General features: G+C 43.5%; 2 protein-coding genes across 4 annotated transcripts in view; both read right to left on the bottom strand.

Moving 5' to 3' along the window:
• The window catches only part of RPS27A (ribosomal protein S27a), a 391,102-nt gene that overhangs the window by 236,339 nt on the left and 129,127 nt on the right, over positions 1-25,636 (bottom strand). The window lies entirely within an intron of this gene.
• Positions 1-25,636, bottom strand: part of EML6 (EMAP like 6) — a 371,399-nt gene that overhangs the window by 13,165 nt on the left and 332,598 nt on the right. For all 3 annotated transcript variants that reach the window (XM_050951702.1, XM_050951703.1, XM_050951704.1), the window contains 6 exons: positions 21,807-21,936; positions 16,109-16,207; positions 10,567-10,740; positions 7,491-7,699; positions 2,478-2,635; positions 931-1,045 (listed from right to left, as the gene is read on the bottom strand). In XM_050951702.1, coding sequence (XP_050807659.1) covers positions 931-1,045; positions 2,478-2,635; positions 7,491-7,699; positions 10,567-10,740; positions 16,109-16,207; positions 21,807-21,936 — 885 coding nt within the window. The remainder of the gene's footprint in view (positions 1-930; positions 1,046-2,477; positions 2,636-7,490; positions 7,700-10,566; positions 10,741-16,108; positions 16,208-21,806; positions 21,937-25,636) is intronic.

Genomic DNA, 25,636 nt, shown 5'->3' on the forward strand with positions numbered 1-25,636 from the left:
ACTATTCAGGCTGAGTTACAAAACTTTTTACTTTTTTTTTATATTAAATATAAAACTATTTATAATTAACATGTTTAGGATTATAGTGTATTCTATTACTCATTTCAGGATTATACAGTTTAAATCAAATGTTGCAATTCACCTTTTAAAATAGTATTCTTTGTCTATCATTTACATCTAAATATTCTGCCATGTATTACACAAATACAAAAACAAAAATATTTGTTTTTAAGAGCTGATGCACATGAATCAATATTATATTAAATCTTCAAGGTCTAAATGTAGCAAGGTACTCAAAAGCATTGCTTAATTTTAAGCATATGAGTAGTTCCACTGACTTCACTTGAGGACCAAATAAGAGTCTAAAGCTAATTCTGCCCTCAGATGCATGTGCAACTCCCATGAAGCAGGAGGGATAACTCAGTGGTTTGAACATTGACCTGCTAAACCCAGAGTTGTGAGTTCACTCCTTGAGGAGGCGATCTGGGGCAAAAATCTGTCTGGGGATTGGTTCTGCTTTAAGCAAGGCATTGGACTAGATGACCTCCTGAGGTCCCTTCCAACCCTAATATTCTAAAAGGAATCTCTCTGAAGTTCCACATACATTGATCTAAGCACAGAATTTGGCTCACAGAGGCACAGTTTTAGCCAGACTTCTAAAAACGTTCATATATCCCTTTGGAATTTATACCCCATATTTAGATGTGCAAATGGGCATGTAAAATCAGGTAGATTAGTGCATGCAAACTGAGCTAGGTGCATATGCAAAATTTTTGCACATAAACTTAGAGGGGCCTCAGTGATTATCATCTCTTTGCTCTCTTCCTGTTCCTCCAAGCAACAAGAACAACATCAAGAATAACATAGGGACTTCTTATGATGAGAGTAATAGGCAGTAAATTATAAAACTTTTCATGTTGACTCACTCACTTTTCCTCTACAAACTGAGCGCACACACTCAATGAGCTGTCCTGTCTCAAGCTGAAATGCTCGGCAGCGCTTCATCTCCTGGTCCCACAATTTTATGGCACCGCCTTCTTTTGTCCTGAAAAAGAGCAAGTTGTCAGATATTATATGGAATTCTCCTTTCCCACTGACTGGAATTTATCAAATATGCAGATTTTAGTGCTAAAGTAGTACTTTTTAGAAATTATTGTTTAAATACCAAAACGTATGCATAATCTCCTTGTCTTGTATTTAAAGAAGGTGCATTACGGTATTATGGCAAGGAAATAATGAAAATGAGTATCAAACTATCATTTTGCATATTTTCCAAAGCAGTGCTGCTAGTACTGCTACCACCACTACCATGATGTAAATGGAAAATAGGTTTTGTGATAAAATCAGGACAAATGGCTGCAAGGAAAGAAGAAAAAACAGACCCAGAAGGTTAAAAGGCCCTCTTCCCTATCAGCTGGGGAGGGGTGACTACAGGTCAGTCAGGTTCAGCTGAGAAGTGGTTACCAAAGCTCAGTTAGGATCAGCTGAGAGGGAGTTACATGAGATCAGTTAGGATCAGCTGAGTCCAACTAAGGGCTGCCTGAGACCTTTTTAAACTTATCCCTTCCTGTGGGGAGAAGTGGGGTGACAGAGAGAAGGGAGTCAAGCTACCAGTAGGCAAGTAGCAGCAAGTAAGCAAGCCTCTCCAGGAGGAGAGGCTGCATTCCCTCCCAGGAGGGAGAAAAACAAGCCCAAAACACTGGCTAAGAGAAGCCCCTGTGCAGCCAAGAGGGACTGTTTTACTCCAAGCCCATCTCACCAAGGCTAAAAACAGCTGAGGCTGGTCAGATCAAGAAGGTGCCTTGCCACAATCTCTCTGTTAATTAATCTCAAACCACTATAGCATTGGCTGTAAAAGTGGTCAGTTCTGAAAAAAGTATATTTGACTTCTGGAAAACAGAATATCTTGGAAATCAAAGATAAAGAAATGGTCAGAAGAGAATCTGGGATTTGAGTAAACCTAACAATTATGACAAAAATGCTGCTGTCAGCCTCTACTATGCAGGAGGCCAGAAACCCCACAAAAAGAGAAGGGAGATTGCACAGAAGTTATGTCTGCTGCTATACTACAGCTCCTCTTGCTCCCCATTCCACTGTTGTGACCCACATCCTCTCTCCGTATTGTGACATTTAGATTATTAGCTCAGTGGGACAGGTACCTCTGCTTTTTATATATAGACGCTCCCCAAGTTACGTAAACACAATGTACGCAAATCTGAGTTTATGGAAAAAGTTCCATAAGCTAGAAATAGGAGGATTTTTTTTGGGGGGGGGTGCGTAATGGTCAGAGATACATTTCCAACTTATGCAAAATTTGAGTTAAGTAAGGCATTCCGAAATGGAACGCTTGTGTAAATCGGGAAGTGTCTGTATCCATGAAGCACTGTGTACATCTAGGGCTTTGTATAAATAATAATAATCATCTAATAATCTGACACAAACATAAACAATGTATTTCCGGAAGATGTGTATCTTACGGTCTTTCCTTCCCTCCAGTTACAATTAGTCCATCTCGAAGAGTTGTGTACATTGTAAACACTGGACCTGTATGAGCTTTTGCCACCAGTCTAACCAGAAAGTGATCCTTCCACACATAGACATCTCCATTTATGGCACCAGTAAAAGTAAGGTTATTCTGTAACAAATAGAAACAATCTTCACTGTAGAAATCATTAGTAACATTTTTATTGTTTCTTTAGGAAACTGAATTAAAACTTTCTTCCTGTCACTGTATTTCTCACAGAAAAGTCAGCTATGATACAACCATAGTATGTTAGTAAAATCACATACTTTGGAAAAGAACAATTGCTTACTCTATAGTATCTGTGGTTCTTCAAGATGTTGTAGTCAATGTGGATTTCTCTGTAGGTGTGCACGTGCCTTGTGTGTACAAGACAGAAATTTTCAGTGTCCACTGGGGCCACACATTCACTCTCTGTCTGGTGTCTTCTTGTGTTCTCACATGAGGGCATAAAGGGTGAGGTGGCCACAACTCTCCTTCAATTGCTTTGCAGTTCAAAGCCCATGTTAGATGAGGACTAAAAAGTGGGGATGGATGTCAGGTTGTGAGACTCATATCTACAACATCTCAAAAAACATAGTTACTGCCAGGTAAGTAGCCATTCTTTCTTCATCAACTGTGTGTCAGTGTGGGCCCCACTGTAGATGACTACAGGATGGTGGAAGGGAGGAGTATCAGTTGAATAAGTCAGAGAATAACTGAAGTACTACTGTCTCAAATGTCACATCTGCGCTGTTCACCACATCAAAGGCACAATGTTTCACAAGAGTTAGTGTACTTCATGCTGTAACCTTGCAGAGCTCAGAGACTGGAATATTTCTGAAGCAGGCAATGCACATAGCTTGTGCTCTGGTGGACTGTGCCAGGAAGAAGTGTAAATGCATTGTGTGATCCACTAGGAGATTCTCTGCAATGAGATATCTTGGTCTTTGGATGAGCCAAAGAGCTGGGGGGAGACTGCCAAAATGGCTTGGCCCATTAAGGTACTTACCTTAATACAGCAAGCTTTGGAAACATCTAGGATGTGTAATTTCTCCTCTCCCAGCATTGAGTGCAGCTGGGGAAGGAGACTTGCACAGTAATTCATTGGTTTAGGTGAAAGTCTGAGAGTATCTTAAGGATGAACTTGGGGGTGTGGTCTCATCACCACTATGTTTTTACAGAAGGATGTGTAAGGTGGTCTGGTAAGAGAACCTGGAGCTCACTGACTCTCTGAGCTTTTGGACACCAGGAAGACCATCTGAATGGTAAGGTAGTACATACAGCCTTCTGACAGTGGTTCGGAGGATCCACGAGCTTCATGAGAATGATACTGAGGTCCCACCAAAGAACCAGGGGGTCAAACCACAGGGTCTGAAGAAGGCCTTTAAAGAACTTTGATACCATTGGATGTGAAAAGATTGTGTGCTTATGTATTAGAGTGTGATAGGCCAGTATTGTTGCTAGGTGGACTTGGAGAGAATTGAATGCCAGTGCCACCTTTTTTCAGGAGCAGCGTAGAGTCCAGGTGTGATGAAGCGGGGGGTTTTCTGTGGGTTTTCTGTGTTTTCTAGTGGTTTGCATGCACAGGGGGGTGGGACTTAGTGTCCCTGGGTGTTACTGGTTTAATGAGGTGTCATAAACAGATGGTTAAGGGTTAATGCCTCTTTTACCTGTAAAGGGTTAAAAAGTTCATCTAGCCTAGTTAACACCTGACCAGAGGAACCAATGGGGGAATAAGACATTTTCAAAAGAAAGGAGGGAAGTTTTTCCTTTGTTCGAGAGTTTCGGTTTCAGCCGGAGTGAAAAAGATCAAGGAACCAACCTCTGATCAGAGTAGTAAGTTTTAGAAAGGAATAAATAGGTTTATATTTGTTTCTTTGTAGCCTGTCTTATGCAAATTGAGGTAGAATCAAATTGGGTATTTGAGTATTTTTTTTGTGTGACTAAATTTGTGCCCAGGGGAACATCCTCTGTGTTTTGAATCTGTTGTCTGTGAGAGTAGCTGGTATGCTAATCTCTCCCAGAGGGTTTTCTTTTACCTTTCTTTTCTTTAATTAAAAGCCTTTTTTCTTAATACTTGATTGATTATTCCTTGTTTTTTAGATCCAAAGGGATTGGATCTGGACTCACCAGGGATTGGTGGGGGGAAAGAAAGGGAATGGTTAATTTCTCCTTGTTTTAAGATCCAAGGGGTTTGGATCTGTGTTCACCAGGGAATTGGTGAAGTCCCTCAGGACTACGCAGGGAAAAAGGGAGTACTTGGGGGTGGTGGCAGTGATACCAGATCTAAGTTAGTAATTAAGCTTAGAAGTGTCCATGCAGGTCCCCACATCTGTACCCTAAAGTTCAGAGTGGGGAAGGAACCTTGACACAATGTGAAGGGAGAGGGAGTTTGTTGTTACAGAGGACCAGAGAGGGACTCGGGACCCTGGCTGATGGCCTGGAGGATGGAGACCCCAGCGACTGGTGACCTGGTGACCCGGAGACCCAGCTCAGGAGTCACAGCCGGTTCTGGCCAGTGGGACAATGGGCTGCAGAGAGAGGACCCCGGTGACCTGACCAGCTGGTTCCAGCCAGAGGAGGGCTGAGAGGAGAGGAGACCCAGGTCTTCCTGTTTACGACCCTGTTCACCTGGAGAGAAGACAATGGACAAAGGGGGCTTGGGGCCGGGGATATCGGAGGCCCAGCTGGGAAGCAGGGGGGCTCGGGGGCTGGCGAGTGGAAGCAGGCAGAGCCCACCTGGATGCAGAAGGACTGGGATATGCTGTGCTGAGGGAGGCCAGGCCTGAGGCCCTGAGAGTTTCATGTGCTGTGTTCAACTCTCAATAAACCCTCCTGTTTTATGCTGGCTGAGAGTCACTCTGGTCTAGAGAACAGGGTTGCATCAACCCCTTTGGGGGTGAGGAGGCCTGGGGGGTCCAGAGAGCGTGGACTCCCTGAGGGGGCCCATGGCGAGAGACAGACGTGCTAAGGCTCAGAAAGGTGCAGCTCCTGGAGGTGGAGGGGCCTGACCCCGAGAGAGAGTGGACCCCCGAGAAGGGCTGTCGCACTGAAAGGGGCACCCCACACGGACTGCATGGGGCCAAGAGTGGGCACGATCTGTGAGTCCATGACATCAGGATCTTTGGTATCAGTGCCTCCACTGGGTTCAAACTGATTGCCCTGTCCCAATTTAGGAAGTCATACTCAGCCAATTAGACATGGCTGTGAGCCAGATGAAGAGAAGCAGAAGAATATGATTTTCTCCTAAATAGGCTGAGTTGTCTTTGGGCACTCTTGCTCCACTTCGACTTCTCCTGTCCACAACTAAGGACTCTGGAATTGGAGTGTGTGTAGAAGTCTTCAAATCACATTGAAGGTACTTGGTACCTCAGTCCTTCATTTATGGGGAAGGCAATCCTGGCTTGACCAGAAGCTAACAGGATGTCAAATAGCTTGTGGGGGTTCTCTGATATGCACAAGTTGCCACTGAAATGATTTAAAGTCATCAGACACTGGTTCTTGTGTCACAAGATGAAGATGAGAGGTCTTAGGTGGTGATAGGGGGTGTTGGAGTTACTCTGGCCCTGATTTGGTTCTTCCTGATTCTCTGGCGGCAGCAGTCTGCCCAGCAATGCTGAAGGGTAGAGTGACTTCTTCCTCTTGTCAAGTGTGGTAAAGACTGAGACAGTGGACCCCAGTAACCCAAATAGGGCCACAGTGGCCTGCTGTATTAGTACAGTTGGCTTTCTAGGTAGTGGCCAATCTTATGCCAGTCCTGAAGAGCTGGTGGTGGCTGAATCCTGTAGGGGAATCAGGCAGGTGTCTCCATGGTGTTGACCACTGACCTGAGGGGATAGGATTCTGTACTTGAGGTTCAGTGCTCCCAGTAAACAATGCCCCTTTACAGGAAGTGGGTCTCAGTGTATAGAAGATATAATTTCTGTTGGAATCTCTCCATGAGAAATACAAATGAAAAGGTTGAACTGAGTTAACAGTACATTATTGCTTCTTTTTGTTGATTATTGTTCTCTACTGAATAAATAGTGATTAATAATTCTCAGTTTTGACTTGTCTGCAGGTGGACCTTCATGTATGAAAATAACTTCGTGATGACAAGTAATGGGGTTACACCTTGGAACTTGTGTAATGAGAAATAATTAATAGTATAGTCTACAACAGCTGTGGTTTTGGGCCTTATTCTCCACTGCATTATTCCAGTTTTACAACTCTGTAATTCCATGAAATCAAAGGGAGTAGTTGGGTGCTAGGCACGTTTGACAATAAGGACGCTTATTGGGCACCTAACTGAGGATTTAGGAGCCTACCTTTATGCACCTGTATTTAAAACCTTGGCCCTGTTGTTTAGCATGGAAGTTTAAGGGTAGGTTTAGTGTTACCATTGGTGTCTTGTATAGATTATGCCTGTCCCTGGCAAGAATAATCTGCATGGGGTTTCTGCAGGAGGCAGAGACTGAATAAGATCTTGATCTCACATTAACACTCCATTTTCAGTGCTAAGGCCAATCTGTGCGTGCCCTTAAAATCAAATTCAGCCATTAAATTGTTCCCTAATGAACACACAGGAAGGACTATACAGTGTCATCACAAGCTAGATCACTACAGTATGTCACATACAACATCATGGGAATTTTTTTTTTTATAAAATCTCATCACAAAATTAAAATATTTAATTTTTCTAAATTAACTGCTCATCTGTTAAATAATTTAGGTATTGGAAATAAAAAACACATCAAAAGATGTCCCAGGTAAGCACTAATATTCCAAAGGACATTTATTATGGGACAAATTGTAGTTCAAGAAGACCCCCGCAATGTTCTGAGCACCATTTAAAAGTCCCAAGTTAAGGGTTTAAGTGTGGAGTAAGGGTTCATAGAGCCTTGCATGGGTCACCCACATTGGAGTGAATTTCATCCAAACTGGCATTGATACTTTTGGGTTTTAATAAAAAAATATTGAAATTTCATAACAAGCAATTTGAACTCACAGCTCCGAAGGCAACAGAAAGCATGGTTTGCATTTTAGCATCTTCCCTGGAACCAACAACTCCTTTTTTATAAAGTAAAGCACTGCCAGCTAGTGTCCAGAACTTCATGTGTTTTACCCCAACAGACACAAACTGAGTATCTGAATCCGGGCGGAATTCTACAACAAATATTCTCTCCAGATGTCCTCCTCTGCTAGCCACTTTAGCCCCTGTTTTAAATAAAGAAAACATTAAAAATAAAGCTAAAGTTACTTGCAAAATTAATCTTCCATGTACTTTTATAAAAATAAGTTGACTAGTACTACTGGATGGCTTAGGGCACTACTTCCCAGATACCAAAAGATGAGTCTCTGTTCAGGAAAAGAAATAAACGCACTCACCTTGCACCATTGCTTAGTTTATTTTAATTTATACATCTTACAAGCCCCTTGTCCCTGGCTAACCCTTTACAACACCCACACTTAAGAAATGTTGTTGTGCAGACAAATGGATCCTACTTTCAAAAATCTTTGGCTCTGGGCACATGCAGCACATGCACAGGGACCAGTACGCAAAGAAGAACACTAGTTAAAGGGTCACTCTACCTCTGACAGTAAGAGCCATGCTATGAACTGCTAACTGCAGGCATGCCAGGTCAAAACACTAAAAAATAAAATCAGAACCATTTGAGACATGGCCCCTTTAAAGACTGCAGTGCCTATAAGTCAAATGCAATTATACTTTGTGATTTACGGGTTTTAATCCATACCAAATACAAAGAAAAGACTTTTTAATATCAGGCTTGTGGAGAAGAACCTCATAGGGATGGATATGCAGGAGTGGGGAAAATAGTGGCAGATTGAGTGAAGTGCCCTGGCTGTGAGTGATTACAAACAGACTCTCAGCCTGATGGGAATTATCACTGATCTACTTACTGCAGGGTTGAAAACTAAACCTTATGGAGCCATTAAGATCACTGACCATTGTCAGTCTGACAGCTACAGCAATTTCCTGCAGTGTCATTGTGAGATCTTATTGAATTAAGTTTAAATAGCTTTGGAGTCTATTGGATTATAAATACAAAGTTTATGTATTATTGTGGGATTGTGTGTAACTTCTCCAGGGAGGAGAGCTGGCCAATATAAACCCTAAAAAGTGTTATAAGCTTCAAAGAACTACCGTAGATTCCACTTAAAAGCAACCAACTATTGACAACTTATTATTTAGTTGACAAGTTGTCAAGATATTGACAACTTCCAGTTCATAGCAACATTTTGCTGGAAACCAATCTTGTCCTATTGACTTTAATGGTAATGGGATTTGGATATTGGCAATGGCATGCCTCTTGTTAACAACATTTTTTGGAAGATAGGTGCAGGCTTCCTTCTGGGGCTGCAGCCCCACAAACCTGCCTATGCACAGAGACTGGACAGGAAATAAAGGGCTGTGGGCTGGGAGAGGAGGCTGTGGGCAGGGCAGTAGCATGGAGGGGACAGCAGCCCAGATGCTGGAGCTGCACAGTATCTCTCCAAGCTGTGTCCTGCCAGGAAGGGAGGGAAGGGGAGGCTGCTCCAAAGAAAAGATGTGCTGAGCCCCAACCCCCAGAGAGTATAGGGAGAAGTATGGAGCCCCCAGCTCCCCTGCTTCCTGTAGAAAGTCCCAGCAACTGGGTTGCAGGTCCCCCTCACTGCTGCTGCCCTGACTGCAGGCAGGCTTGCAGGGCTACCGCCAGGGAAGGCATATCCCAGAACTTCCTTTCCTGGCTAAAGCCCCACAAATCTTCTGTCTGCTTATTAGCAACTGCTGGATAATTGCAATTTTTTGCTGGCAACTGAGGGGTTGCTGAGGGGAGAAGAATAATTTTTTTAAACAATACGCCAGACAAGGAACTTTTGGGACAATGTTAAATGGGTGTTCTAGGAAATACCTGGAGGGAGGAGCATGCAAATTCCCGCTTTGGGACCCAACCTTGTTTGAAGCGATGCCCTGAGGAGAGAACCATTGTCTGACTGATTCAATCTCTGAAGAGCAAAGACCCAAGCAGTCTAAAGGCCAGCTTATGCATAAGTGTTCTTGTTCTGAGCAAAATGTTGTTATGAACTTGTAAACACAGAAAACCCCTGTGTGGGGTTTGAAGAACTGATCACCTACCAGAGCCCTTGCTGGAGCAGGGGGTGATCTCTGGTAAGCTTATTAGCATGTATGCAGGTTTGTTTATTGTTTTTAGTTTTACAGTTAACGTTTATCTGTAAAACTTTCATTTTAAGAATAAATGTGCTTGTTTAACTGTGAGGTAACTTACAGCTGTGACAATTATTCTGTTTTTAGCCTCTGGAGAGAAAGCAAAGTGCAGACACAGGCCTTTTTAGGTAGTCTGGCTTGCTAGGGAACTCATAGCGTAGGCAGGGAACTATGCAACTTAGAAAACCCCTGCTCAGGAGGGAGAGAGACATGGATCTCTGCCCAAGAAAGCTGAGGCCCTGGGAGCCTAAATTGGTTGCCCTTGCTAGACCATGTAAAAAAATACAGGTGCAGTTGCCTTGAACTGTGACATTCTGGAGCACCATTAATCAAGGGTACAGGTGGAAACCAAACAGGAGCCTCCCTCCATAACAAATGAAGGAAGCAATAATTCCTAGTGTGTGGTCTTCTCCTAGAGTTAAGATCAGAGGCCAGTAGTTTCTTGTGCAGTAAGTGTCAAAGAGATCCATTTCCCACATCTCGCACTGGAAGATCTGATGAAAACTTCCCTGACTTAAGGACCGCTAATGAGGTTCTATTAATTACTGACAGAGTCTGCAGTCACATTCTTCTCTGCTAGATAAGCTGAAACCAGGAATTGTATTACAGAACAGAGCCCTCTCCCACATCTATTGGATTTCTTGACATACGATGTATACCCTTGTGTAATCCCTGTATACTAGGCTGAATTTCACCTTGATGATAGTTATATGAATTTATTGAAGATAGAGTGGACCACTTAGTACAGAAGAGTTGTCGTCTGATTTATCTGTGTCACACATGGGGCTAATCACAAAGTCTTGACCGACGAAGAAAATAATTGCAAATAATAAAGAGCTAAGGGCTCTAGATTTACCTTCTTGCCACCTCCACACAATGATAGTATGTTCTGGATCGACTCCTACTGACACCAGAAGTTTGCCAGTAGCACTGAAGTTAATATAGTTGACTCCTTTGGCATGGAAGCATCGCAGCATAGAAAGAGTCTGCTTATTCATAGCATCCCATACATGAATAGATGGAGTTGTACCTTAATGCAAAGATATGCATTAAAATGGAATTAATTCAATTTGTGAAGGCTTCAATGTAAAATAAGAATGTTCAAGAACAGGGCATTAAAACATTTTTTAAAAGATTAAGAACCACACAACTTAAAAAAAAGCTTGTAATAACTTATGAAACATAGGGAAAAATTACTGTAGTTCTTGAAATATGACAAATTCTAAATGATCAACAAAACACTCATGGAAAACCTCATGCAAAATAAACTGTCTGTAAATGTTTTTACTTGTATCCGCAATTCACACAGATACAACCAGTTAACATGAAACTTTTACATAATTGTGTTGACTAGAACTCACAAAACAGCCTTACCTGGAAATTCTGTTATATCACCTGCATTGTGAGAGCAACAGCAAATGAGGAAGAACCAAGGGAAAACGATAGCTGAAATAAGTCATGTTTCTAATGCTGAACTCAGCATCAGCACCAGAAGGAAGCATAAAATTAAAAATTTGAAAATGGATATGGATTAAATAAATAAAATAAAAAAGCAAGAATACTGTTGATGGTCTTTAGGAACACTGTCTTTTATACACAAATATAAAACAACAATATTGATTGCTTTCTCTGTTTTAAATAAGGCATTTAATGCCAGAGTTATGCAGGCCTTTTTACATTAAGTGATTTTTACACTAAAATGTGTCAATAATTATGTAGATCAAAAGTCAGAAACGGTGATTTTATGGATTCTTTATTAAACAATGACAGAAAAGAAGAAAGGGGCTGTTCTGCAAAATTTTTGTTTTTAATTCCATCCCATCACAGGAATCTAGCTGAGAAAAATGTACATGTATTTTATTATAAGGAATGTGTGAGTATAACAGGTCCTAAAAATATTTTTGAAAGGGCTCAGAAAAAAATATGCAATTTGGGTTCTATTTCAAAATTTAGGACATGATAGTAAAAGCTATCTCCAAGATACTATGAGTGAATGTTGAAATATGGTGAATTGTTTTCCAAATATAAGAAATTGAAACTTAGATCCCAATGAAGTCATGGGTAAGTGTTACTCTGATGAGAGTTACATGAAAATGCCCTTGTGACCCCAAATATCAGGAGAGAAATATAGGGTGAGATTCTCCTTTCACTTAAATTGGTGACTTCAGTTGGACTACTCACATGAATAAAATTACACACAAGCGTAAGTCTTTGTAGGACTGAGCTCTTTGTTAGCATTGTTGCATGAACTGCGGAGTCAACTATTCTGTCAGACGAGATCTGAAGTTAAACACATACTGCTTTCTGTGGGCATTAAAGATTCCACAGCACTTTTTGTAAATGTTCTCATATTTCTCTTCTCCTTAGTGTTGTGCAGCAGGTTGTGCTATGGTTCACTCCAGAAGTGAATGCATTTCAGAGAGCTCATATATAGCTAGTGTATAATGCACTTTGGGTCCCTTCAGGATAAAAAGTGTTATACACATGTAAATTATTATTATAGAATATTATTAATGTATTTAACTAGACACTGTGGATTCACCTGAATGAGATAGAGGCAGACAAAGTGAGACCAATAGGGAAAAGGCATTTTTTCTTTTTAAATGTTATAAAAACTCTGAGAATCAAAAGACAACAGCAAATAGAATGTGTCTGTGTTTTGCTGAACTGTTTTCCCCAATGTATAAAATAAGATTTGCTCCTGGCCTGACACCTTTTTATTCTGAGTTTTAGCCCAGGATGCATTTACAGGTCAGTTCTAGTCTTCTGTAAACAGAGATTTCTAATGGAAAGGCTGACAGCGGCTGAACATTAGCAGGAATAGCATGTGAATTTTAATAACAAAACAATGAATAAAGAAACTGCAAAATCTTCCTTTACAATAGCACACTAGGTACTCTTTTGACAGAAGTAAAAGAATACCGTGTAGTAGTTTTTTTGAATATTTTTCCTAATAGTAATAGTTTGAACTTGTATTTCAAATAAGGCTAATAGATAGCTAAATATATTTTCCCTACCTTTGAGGCCGCTAAATAACCAAATTTGTATTAATTTCAATGAGAACCAATCATGCTCAGAACCTCACAACTGGCAAGGACTATTTGTCAAGGTGTTGCTATATTGATATTTCCCTGTCTCACTGTTAAGGTTCATTAGTATAAAAGTTATGGGTTTGAGTCTTCTCTCACTTACTGTGGTGTAAAATCAGGAGTAACTATGCAAACTTCAGTGGAGTTACTTACAGCAGTGTTAAATTAGTTTAAGTGAAAAGGGAAATCAGACCCTATTTTTCTATCTTGAAGCTTGCATCTGAGGGGGCTTGATCATGCAGCTCTTAGTCCTGTGAGTAACCCACTGAGACCAGGGCCATCCTAAGCCATAGGCAGAACAGGCAGCCGCCTAGGGCACCACTAGGTCTGGGGGCACCGCTCTGCTGGAAGCCTGGACAGACAGGAAGCAGTGGAGCATGTAAGAGCAGGGCTGCTGGGTCCTAGAGAGAGATGAATGCAGCACAGTCTGAGGGAAGGGATTGGCTGCTGGGGTCTCTGGGAAGGGGTGAGGGAAGGAATATACCTATAGGGTGACCAGATGTCCCGATTTTATAGGGATAGTCCCGATTTTGGGGTCTTTTTTTATATAGGCTCCTATTCCCCCACACTCCCGTCCCGGTTTTTCACACTTGCTGTCTGGTCACCCTAGCTGGTGGCAATTGGTACCTATATAAGTCAAAGCCCCAAATATCGGGACTGGCCCTATAAAATCAGGATATCTGGATCTGGACACCCTAGCTGGAAAGCGTGTCTCTCCCCTGGGCTGGCAGTGATCCATCTCATCTGGGGGGAGCTGCTGTGGCTTCATGGGTGCCCTGTCCCTGAGATCAGATGCTGTGCTAATTTCACCATGGTCAGTTGGACTGGCGGTGGTGCACATTGGCATGTGATCAGATCTGAGGGTTTGCTGCTGCTGTTGCCACTCTGCATCCCAAGAGGTGGATTTTGGGGTCCTGCAGTTTTCCACCTATCTCCTCCTCTACTGCAGCTGTTGGACCAGCGGGCTGCGGGCTGAGTCAAGCATGAAAGCAGTACTGTGTTTCCATTTAGATTGTCATTTAGCAAATTTGGTCCCCAAAAATGCTTGCTAACAATCCTGAATTCAATTTCAATATATTTTTTTTTAAAAATCAATATCTTAGGCAAAAACAGAAAATTAAGTTGACAATTATTTGTGACAAGTTTGGTATGGGGAAGGGAGTGGGCCAGTTTTCATCAGAGAAACAAAAAATGTTGACTGACTTTCCTATAGCCCTGTTACTGCTAAATAGAGCCCTCCACAACTGTAATATGCTCATCTCCTTACTAATGTATAGAGAAGGGGTCGGCAACCTACAGCACACGTGCCAAAGGTGGCACACGAGCTGATTTTTGATGGCACACAGCAGCAGGCTGAGAGACTGAGCCTACCACTGCTCTGGGGTTCTGGCGGCTGCCCCATTGCCACCCGGGATCCTGGTCACTGGCCCCACTCAGCACCCACTGCTGGCCTGGGGACCCCCAAGAAACCCCAGGCTGGCAGCAGTCTGAGAAGGCCGGCGGCTGAGACCCTGGCTGAGCCACTCAACCCGCTGTCAGCCTGGGGTTCCATTCACTCAGCTGGTAGTGGGCTGAGCAGGACTAAATTCAACAAAATAGGACAACAAGGGCAACTAATGACAAAGTGCAAGAACCTAGAGCAGTGGTCCCCAACCTTTTTCGTCTGGCGCCCGCCAGACAAAGGACCGTGGCAGTGGATGAGCATCCACCAAAATGCCGCCAAAATTCGGCGGCATTTCAGCGGCGATGCCTCTGGATGACGCTGCTTATTGGCAGCAAGAGATGCCTCATCCAGAGGCATCGCCGTCGAATTTCGCTGGCATTTCAGCAGATGCTTGTCTGCTGGCCAGTACACTGAGAGCCCTGCGGGGGCCATGGCACCGTGCTGGGGACCCCTGACCCAGAAAGCCTCCTGAAGCACGGCTATTGTTTTGATTTAAATGGACTTGATCTGTATGAAGAATTGAGTATACTGTCATCCGTGTTGCCACATGCAAAATCGATGATGGACATTGTACAGTTTACTCATACCAGCAAACTTGTTGACATATATCCTAACGTGTACATTGCCACTTGTATTCTGCTGACAATTCCTGTAACAGTAGCATCAGGAGAATGGAGTTTCTCAAAACTAAAACTCATTAAAAACTATCTCCGCTTTACAAGGAGTCAGGAACACTTGACTGGTCTTGCTATTCTTGCAATCAAACAAGACATCACTTTGTCTTTGTCATACGATGACATTATTCCTGATTTTGCATCCAAAAAAGCCAGAAAGATTGCTTTTAATTAAAAACAAATCCTTGTTTCAATACCGCTTCATATAACTTTCCAATAAAATGTTGACAAATTTAAAAAATTATATTATTTGCATCATTCTGTAAAATCAGAATTTTTTCTATAGTGCTACTTCTTTAGTGCTAGTCCATCAGCATTACAGTGTGCTTAACTACGTTAAACTGGTTTTAATAACATGCATGTGGCAAGTTTTCCAATAGTGTAAGCTTATGTTTGTGTTGCTAAGAGCAAGACAGGCACAGGGGCACCAGTTTAATAATCCTGCCTAGGGCACCATAAATCCTAAGGACGGCCCTGACTGAGACCACTCATGTGAGTAAAGATTACTCACATAAATAAGATTTCAGAATTGGGGCTCAAACTGTTTTTTACTGCTAAAGGGAGTTCTTTGCGGTTTTCTCTTATTCTGCGTCACTTTCTGAGGTTTTATGAAGGTGGTTTCATTGTAATGCTTTCATTGTTCAGGAATGTCTTTGTAATACTGTCAAGTATCAGAGGGGTAGCCGTGTTAGTCTGGATCTGTAAAAAGCAACAAAGAGTCCTGTGGCACCTTATAGACCAAAAGACGTTTTGGAGCATAAGCTTTCGTGGGTGAATACCGACTTCATCAGACGCATGTGACACATCTGTTAGTCTATAAGGTGCCACAGGACTCTTTGTTGTTTGTTATACTGCTGAACAGTGGCTTGGTGCGACCAAGAAAGTGGGCTCTTTATAAATGAGAGGATTACCAGCAATACTAGCAGTCCTATTAAATTTTTTTGTTTTTCACACTATTATAAGACATGATATCCCATGATCTAAAATTCAGTGCTCACAATTAGAGATGACAGACATTTAAATAATAAGAAAATGCTGAAAGTTGGTGATCTCATTAAGGGTGAAAGGATAATCTGGGGAAAGTAACTCTGATAATTCTCAGATTCCTAAATATGAATGCATCCAGCCCCAATTAATCAGTCCCCCGGACAAATTTTAAGTAATACTTTGTTAATATGAAGAATCACTTACCAATCTGGCTGGTAGCCACAACATTTTTATATTTCGGGTGCTGGTTCACAGTGAGGCAGAGAATATCATCGGTATGCTCCAGATAGAAACTCTGACTTCCTAAGAAAATTCAAATAAGGTTTTATTAAAAATAGTATTTCAGCAATGGCAGCAGTCCATTGCTATGGGCCACACTAAACAATCAAGGGGAAGGATGGGAGGCAGGGCAATCGTTACTTAAAATACAGCACAAACTTGCTGTAAAAAGAGTTTTAAAACTGTTCACAAAAAGACTGCTCTTTTTCAAATAGTCACAATCAGGGATAACTAGGGAGCAGCCCAAGGGCCACAGCCTGTAGCCACCATCTCCCTATAACTTCAGGGCAAGAACAAAGTTGATCAATGGATAGCTCAGATCTCTTTCTTAAATGGAGAAACCTGTGAGAGGGGCCCAAGGAACACTAAAGCTTTGTGAAGTTCATTTAGCAAATTATCCCCTCAAGGATGACTTTGGATGGAGAGGGGAAAATTAATTCCTATGTTAGTCTATGGGAGCTGTTTCATCCTGCTGTTGCTGACTCAGTCAGCAGATGGCACATTCCTGGTGGCTCCACATTGTCTAAAGTGGCACATTCCTGATGGCTTCACACTGTTCAAAGTTTGTGTTTCTCATCCTTCTAGGTGTTGGGGTGGATCCCAGTTTACCCTCTGGGGGTTGTCTGGTGGTCCACTTGACACATTCTTCAGCCGATGGATACTCCCTTTCTAGGCTGGCACCTCCCTAACCGTTCATGCACATCAAGCATTCATCAACATACATTCCATATCTTAACCATATTTTAATTTACTGTCTCCACCACTCTCAGGATGTGTGTTAATTCATAGAAGACTCCCGGTCCTGTAGTTACAGAGGGTGGGGATCTGTTTGTTTACTTTGTAACAATTACAGCTTAAGGCTAGCATAGTGTTTACTTCAAGAACAAAGTCAATTAACTTGTTTGTAAATCTTACATAGTAATAGAGTATCTTTCACAGAACAGATATGATCAATGGTTTCTACAGACATGAGCTTACAAGTTTTAACAGAAGAACTAAAAGATTTTTGTACTTGGTGAAACGGGGAGGTCACTGTTAGTACCTTCTTTAATATCCCTACAGCAACCCCACCTCCACTGCCACTTGGTGAAACTGGGGGAATCACTGTTAGTACCTTCTTTAATATCCCTATAGCAACCCCACCTCCACTGCCAAGAGACCCAGGATACTTTGTGGGGATGGGGCTGGAAACAGCGGACAGTGGGCTCAATCCTGAGGATGAAATGCTGGATGAGAAGGTCAAGTTGGAGGACAAGATGGGACAGGTGACAGGCTTGTCTGGTACTGTGGTGAGCCAGGACCTCTTCTCAGTCCAGGAGGGTTTGAGCCAGTTCCAGTACTCCATCTATGGTGTACATGATGCAGAAGATGGGAGCTGTGGTAACTAGTCTTTTGAGTTGATGCTGCTCCTTGAGGTAGAGCTGTCCTTTGCTTTGCTATATGATAGAAGCGGGTTAAGGGATAGAAATGTACAAGACTAGCTGCACTGGCATGGGCTTCACATTCCCCTGTGCAGCTACGCAGTAGGATGGAACATGTGTTAATGCACACTGAGATTTCACAGGAATCCTCCAGAGAGATCTCTAGGAAACTTTTCTGGAGGTACTTGCCAATCCTCTGCTGAAGGTTCCTTGGCAGAGCTGCTTTGTTCCTTTCCCCATTGTGGGAAACTTTCCTGCCCCAACTGGCAACCATCTGTGCAGGGACCAAAGTGGCACATAATGAGCAGTGTATGGACCCAGTCTGAAGCCGCATGCATACAGGAGATGCACCCTTTCTTACCCTCATGATATTGGCTTCAATGACCCCTGCCTGTTGAAAATGGTGGCAGAATTTGTAATTTTATCCCTACTCCCTTGCAGTGATCCTTAAAAAAACACCTAGATTCTTTGCCCCATTTTAAGTGCCTCCCGCCTTCTTCCAGGCAAACTCACCATGTTTATGGTGTTCGCCAAGCTGTGTGCTTGCCAAGGCACAGTGAAAAACTGATTCATATTTTAAAAGAGGTGTATTTTATTGTAATGATTCAGTGCTGCAATAACCATCATGCTTCTGTTTCTTGTGCTTATGCAGATGTGGCCTTCAAAGAACCCCCTACACACCGGTGGGAATGCCTCTGCCGGATAAGGAGGACATGTTTTGAGAGGTGCACCAATCCTCAGATGCCAAAAAACAAGAACACAGGGCATAGAGAAAGACTTTAAATGAAAATTAGAAAGCAGGGTGGTAAGGAGAGCCAGGAGAGCGCCTGCACAGATGATAAATGTGATAGAGGAGCAAACAGAAATGTCGAAGTCCGTAATCGTACTGTATGCATGCTCACCCCCACAGCTGATATGGCACTGCTTGCCACATCCTCCCCAAACTGCTCCCACTCATTCCTTTCATCTTCCTGGCCCGTCTCAGTACCCCATTCACCCCACTTCTTCAGACAGCTTCCAAAATGATAGCTGGAGTTATACACAGCTATTAGAGCCTATATCAGGATACTGCCCTTCACTGTTATCTCTCTTTCCACCAAGCATTTTCTGTGTATTGTTAATTGGCTTTTAATAAAAACATACTCTCTGAAAGATAATCTTTATTTGTATCCTACAAACGGTGGTTGCTGCTGGAATTAATATACAATAGCAACTGGAACATCTGCAGACTACAAATTATAGTCAGGAATCATCAAAATTTTCATGCAAGGCAGCAAGTTAACAAAGCATGGCAGAGTGCTATATAAAAAGACTTACATTACTGGTGCTCATTGTCAAAATGGTGCCTCGAAGTCTCCTTGATTCAAATAGCCTCCCGTTGCGCCCCTCTAATAGCCTGGGTATCCAGCTGCTCAGAATCAGCTGCCAGGTGATCTGCCTCTGTGCTCCATCCATTCCTGCGAGATACTTTTTACTCTTAGTCTCACAATATTATGGAGCACAAAGCAGGCTGCTATGATCATTTAGGTCAAACCTGCCATAAAGGCAGCCCCAGCGTGCTTTTAATCTGTCATATGCACATTCAATGGTCATTCTGCACCTGCTTAACCTATTGTTGAAGTGCTCCTTGCTTCTGTCCAGGTTTCCAGTGTAAGGCTTCATGAGCCATGGGAGCAAGGAGTATGCTGAGTCTCCCAAGATCACTATGGGCATTTCAACATCCCCCATTGAAATCTTCTGGTCTGGAAATAAAGTCTCTGCTTGCAGCTTTCTGTATAGGCCAGTGTTCCTGAAGATGTATGAGTCATGCATCTTTCCTGACCACCCCGTGTTGATGTCAGTGAAACGACCATGGTGATCCATAAGCATCTGCACTACCATAGAGAAGTACCCCTTTCTATAGATGTACTCTGTCGCAAGATGGTCCAGGGCCAAGATTGGGATATGCTAGTCATCAATCACCCCACCGCAGTTAGGGAATCCCATTGCTGTAAAGCAATCCACTATTTCACACACATTGCCAAGAGTCACAGTTCTTTGTTGCAGGATGTGATTAATGGCCCTGCACACTTGTGTTAACGCAATCCCAACAGTAGACTTCCTAACTCCAGACCGAAACATGACTGACTGGTAGCAGTCTGGAGTTGCCAGTTTCCACACAGTGATTGCCACGCACTTCTCCACCAAGAGGGCTGCTCTCATTTTGGTGTCCTTGTGCTGCAGTGTTGGGGCGAGCTCCACACACAGTTCCAGGAAGGTGGCTTTCTGCATCTGAAAGTTCTGCAGCCACCTCTCATCATCCCAGACCTGCATAATGATGCAATTCCATCACTCTATGCTTATTTCTCAAGCCCAAAAGCGACGGTCCACCGTGTGCAGCTGCTCCATCAATGCCAAAAGTGGTGTTTCTTTCCATGGTAACAGCAGATGAGGCACCTTGGATGCCTGTTCGGATTGAGTGCTCATGATATACTGAATGAGCAGCCAGTATGTATTCATAACAGTGACCACAACAATAGAAAGCAGTGCAAGATCCATCCTTTCAGGCAGAGATGGCAGGTGCACAGTAATCAAGGACCATTAAAAATGGCATGAAATGCAGTCAGAAGACCATGGAATGTTGGGATAGAAAAAATATTGAGCCTACGCCCATGATGCACTGTGATCCACTCCACCTTCCCACAACTCCTTTCTGCAGAAGGTGGTGAGTAGCACAGTGGAATAGCTATCCACAGTGCACTGTTCTCATTGTCAATGCTAGCGCACCAAATGCAGACACGCTCCGCCAACAGAAGGAACGTTGTGTGAACATGCACAAGTGATATAATTATATCGGTTTTTGATTGTCGGAGTAACTTGTGTCGACAAAACTCTAGTGTAGATAAGGCCTGGAACTGAGAGAGAGTAAATACAGCTAAAAGCAGCATTAACTCCCAAGTGTATTTCTCCATGGAAATCTGGGGCATCTGAAAGGGTTGGGGCTAGTGCTTAATTTGTGCCAGCGCTTGCCAAGGCTGAGCCCCGGCACCTCTAGGCTTGGCAGTTCATAGCCCCAGCACCTCTGAGCTTGCTGCGTCAGTTATGAAAGTAAAAAAAACTGCTTGAGCCCCAGCACCTCTTTCATTACAAATTAAACACTGGTTGGGGCTGTGGAGCATGGCCAGACTTCTCCTTGCGCCTCCTCCTGTTTGTTATATGAAGGAAGGTTGTTTTCTTATCCTCTCCAAAACACAACATACCCACATTGTGCAAATGAGTAAAAACTACTCTTTTCCTGGGATTTGATTATATTAAAAAAGTAAATCAAAATGAAACAGGTTGGGCTCCTCCTGGGGTTCATTCTTGAGGACTGTTCAGCCCTAGGGTTACCATATGTCTTGGTTTTCCCAGACATTGCCTCTTTTTTGAGCTTCCTTTATCTCTCTGGGTGGATTTTTCAAACAACAGGAAATATCCAGGATTTCTGCAGATAGACAAGCTGCAGCTCAGAAAGTGCCCCAGTAGGTCCTCTCCTTTGTTGTTTCCTCCGCTGCATTCACAGCTGATTGGTCCATTCCCCTGAAAGCCATAGCTCCTGTATCCCACCCACCCAGGCCCCATTTCCCATCCCTGGGGTGGGGGGTCTTGCAGGAATGTGGTGATTGATGGCTGGCGCTGTGTCCTGAGCTTGTGCTAGCCGCCTTGCCACCATGACAGGGCATGACATTGTGCCCCATCTCCAGTGAGTACCCATGCCACAGGTACCCCCTCTAGCTCTCCCAACTATACTCCCACAGGCTCCCTCTTTTTGAGAACCTGAAATATGGTAACCTTATTCAACTCAACCCTAGGCCCTCTTTCCTAGAGCGCCACTACCATCTCTCTTATATTCAGGGTGTATTTTAACAAGGGACAGTCACAAAAGCCTGCAAGGATTTGCATAGCATCTCTTACAGGAGCTACATATGCTCACAGGAACAGGGTGGCTTCACAAAAAACAGTGGAATCCTATTACATTCATACTACAGTACAGTAACCAACAACGATAGGCTAATTTACATGAATTCCCTACCAGGATACAAAAAGAAAAAAGATATGTAGAAAGTGACAAAATTATGATTGTTGAATGAAAAGGTTGTCTTGGCCATAGATTTTTTTGTTTGTGTTTTTGGGGGCTTGTTTTTGTTTTTTTAATTTCACAGTACTGTTTCATTGTGAATTACCCGTGGAAATATTTTGAACTATGCCTGCTGCAGCTGTGTGGAAAATAATATCAGCACCATCATTGAGGTAATGAAGGTTGTTGCGACAATCAAATCCTCTGTATCCAAAAACATGGTCTAAAGCCAGCTCCTAGTTAAGTAAAGAAAAAAGATTAGATAGTGGAATAAAAACAAACAAGGGAGTTAAAAACCATGTTTGGATCAGATAAAGTGGGGTGCTAAACCAATTAGACAAGCAAATATTTTGGGAGGCAAAGAAATAATTAAACAATAATTAGTAAAATTTCCCTATTCTACTATTTTGAGGATGATATTTTCATTGACTATCTACAATACTACTGGCTGACTAGACCACTGAATTCATATTCTGATTCTTAAATAAATCAGTCAGCTATAAACTGGTTGTTTCTTTAAGGTCTATTCAAGGTAAATTTAAGGTCAACAAACATCTACATTTATTTTTCACCCAAATTAATACAAGGAAATTACAGTGCAAAAGTTATGTGTAAAAAACAGTTATCTACCTTTCATAATTGTTATTCTTCGAGATGTGTTGCTCATGTCCATTCCACGTTAGGTGTGTGCGTGCTCACGTGCATGGCTGTTGGAAGTTTTCCCCCTAGTGGTATCTGTAGGGCTGGCTTTGGATGCTTTCTGGAGTGCCCCACCTATACGCCAAAATATGAGGCGCCACCATATGAAGTTCCTTCTTGCCATCGAATCCGACAGTGGTGATGGACGGGTCATGGAATGGACATCAACAACACATCTCAAAGAACAACAGTTATGAAAGGTAGGCGACTGTTTTTTCTACTTTGAGTGCTTGCTCATGTCGATTCCATGTTAGGTGACTCACAAGCAGTATCCCTGGAGGTGGGCTAAGAGTTCACGGACATGCAGCCTGCCACAGTGCTCTACTGGGACTGGCATTGTCCCAGGCCTGTTGGATGATGGCATAATGGGACACAAAGGTATGGACAGCCAACCAAGTAGTGGCTCTACAGATGTCTTGAATCAGTACCTGGGCCAGGAAAACTGCTGAGGCCTGCGCTCTCATGGAATGGGTGGTTACAACTGCCGGTGGTGGGTACCTTTATCTATTCATAACAAAACTTGATGCAGGCTGTAATCCATGAAGAGATTCTCTGCAAAGAGACGGGCAGACCTTTCATCCTATCTGCCACTGCGACAAAGAGCTGAGTCGATTTTCAGAAGGGTCAGATCCTCTTGATGTAAAAGGCTAAGGCCCATCTAACATCCAGGGTGTGTAATCTAGTTCTTCACTGGATTTATGAGGTTTTGGAAAGAACACCAGGAGGAAAATGTTCTGATTATTGTGAAATTGTGATACCACATTCAGTAAGAAGGCTGGGTGGGGCTGAAGCTGGACCTTATTCTTGTAGAACACAGTATAGGGTGGTTCCCACATGAGCGCTCTAATTGTGGACACTTTTCAGGCCAAAGTGATTACAATATAGAAGGAGACCTTCCATGAGAGGAGCAGCAGTGAGCACGAGGCCAATGGCTCAAAGGGAGGCCCTGTGAGCCTTGACGGTACCAGGTTCAGGTCCCAAGCCGGGATAGGGTCGCGAACTTGAGGATAAAGGTGCTCCAAGCCTCTGAGAAATCTAGTTCTCATAGCATGGTAGAAAACAGATTTGCCCTGAACCAGAGGGTGGAAGGCCAATATGGCTGCCAAGTGGACTTTGATAGATGAGAGCACTAGGCCTTGGTGCTTGAGGTGCAGCAGGTAGTCTAGGATGGACTGTAGTGAGGTCAGGTCAGGAGACAGATTCTGATCTGAGGCCCAACATGAAAAGCATTTCCATTTGGCTGGGTACGTTGCCCTTGTGGAGGGCTTTCTGCTACCCATCAGGACTTGCTGGACTTGAGTTAAGCATGCTTGTTCCTTCTCATTCAGCCATGCAGCAGCCACGTTGTCAGATGCAGGGATGCTAGGTTTGAGTGCAGCATATGACCATGATTCTGGGACAGTAAGTCCGGCCAGAGCGGGAGCTCTAGCAGCGCTGCTGTTGAGAGCTGCAACAGCATGCCAAACCAGGGTTGGGTGTGGCCACACAGGAGTTATCAGGATAATCTTTGCTCTGTCCCACTTGATCTTTAAGAAGGTCCTGGGCATCAATGGAATCAGGAGGAAGGCCCCTGACCATGGGAACAAAAAGATATCAGACAGGGAACTGCTGTTGATCCCTCAGATCAAACAGAATCGATAGCATTTTCTGTTCTTCCTGGAGACAAACAGGTCCGCCTGGGGAGTCCCCCACCTGTGGAAGATCAAATTGACCACCTCTGGATGGAGTGACCTCTCATGGTGAGATGAGAAGAACCTGCTGAGGAGATCTGCTACTGCATTCCTGGCCCCTGCGAAGTGCGGTGCTACAAGATGAATGGTATGTTGGATGGAGAAGTCCCACAGCCTGACACAGGGCTGAGGAGCAGGCTCCACCCTGCTTGTTGATATAAAACATAGCAATGGTATTGTCTATTAGAACTTGGACTACCCAGCCTCTCAGGTAGAGAAGGAATGCCTGGCAAGCCAGGCAAATCACTCAGAGTTCCCTGATATTTATGTGTAGGGAGTGTTCCTCCTGCAACCAGAGACCTTGAGTGCTGACATCAGTTCCCCACCCTAAGTCTGAAGCATCAGAAACCAGTGTCACTGATGGGGAGTGGGTTATGAAGGGGACCCTCTCCAATATCACATGCAGGTCCGTCCACCACACCAGGGATGACAGAATGTGTGGTTGAACTGTGACCATTAGGTCCAGATTCTGTCTGGCAGGGGCATACACTGAGGCCAACCATGCCTGCAGTGGTCTGAGGTGTAGGTGAGCATGTCGGAGCACATAAGTACATGCTGCCATGTGGCCCTGTAGTTTGAAGCACACCTGGGCAGTTATGAGCGGATGAGCTCTCATATGGGTGATGAAGTCTGTCGTAGCCTTGAACTGTGACTCTGGTAGGGAGGCCTTGGCATAGGTAGAATCTAGCACTGCCCCAATAAATTGTATCCACTGAACAGGGGTAAGAGTTGATTTTTGCTCATTTATAAGCAGGCTGAGTTCCTGACAAATGGCTCGCACCAACACAAGGCTATGTTGGACCTGGACCCACGATCTGCCTCTGATTGGCCAGTCATCTAGGTACAGATAAATCTGTATGCCTTTCCACCTCAGGTAGGTGGCCTCTACCACCATACATTTCATGAAGACCCTTGGAGCGGAGACCAGACTGAAGGTCAGTGCCGTAAACTGGTAATGACTCTGGCCCACCACAAAACAGAGGAATCTCCTGTGTCAGTGGAAAATAGAAATGTGGAAATATGCATCCTTCAAATCGAGGGCGGCGAACAAGTCTCCTGGATCCAGAGAGGGGATGATGGAAGTCAGAGAGACCATGCAAAATGTCAACTTTTTGAGATATTTGCTGAGGTAACGCAGGTCTAGAAAGGGTCTGAGGCCCCCTTTAGCCTTCGGGATTAGGAAATACTGTGAACATGTTCTGAGGGATGTCCTCCATGGCCCCTATCTGCAAGAGGGTCTCCACCTCCTGGGTGAGGAGTTACTTGTGAGAACGGTCTCTGAAGAGGGACAGGGAAGGGGGGCCAGAGGGAGGGATGGAGGAAAACTGTAGGATGTAACCAGATTTTATGGTGTTGAGCACCCAATGGTCCAAGGTGATTCTGGACCAAGCAGTAAGGAATGGGAAAAGCTGATTCAGGAATAGAGGAGGGGCTGGATCCAGGTGCAAGTCTGGTGCAAACCCTCAGCTGGGTACACCTTTAAAATGACTGCCCTGAGCCACCTTGG

The sequence above is a fragment of the Gopherus flavomarginatus genome, chromosome 4, assembly GCF_025201925.1.
Source record: "Gopherus flavomarginatus isolate rGopFla2 chromosome 4, rGopFla2.mat.asm, whole genome shotgun sequence".
NCBI classification, from domain to species: domain Eukaryota; kingdom Metazoa; phylum Chordata; order Testudines; family Testudinidae; genus Gopherus; species Gopherus flavomarginatus.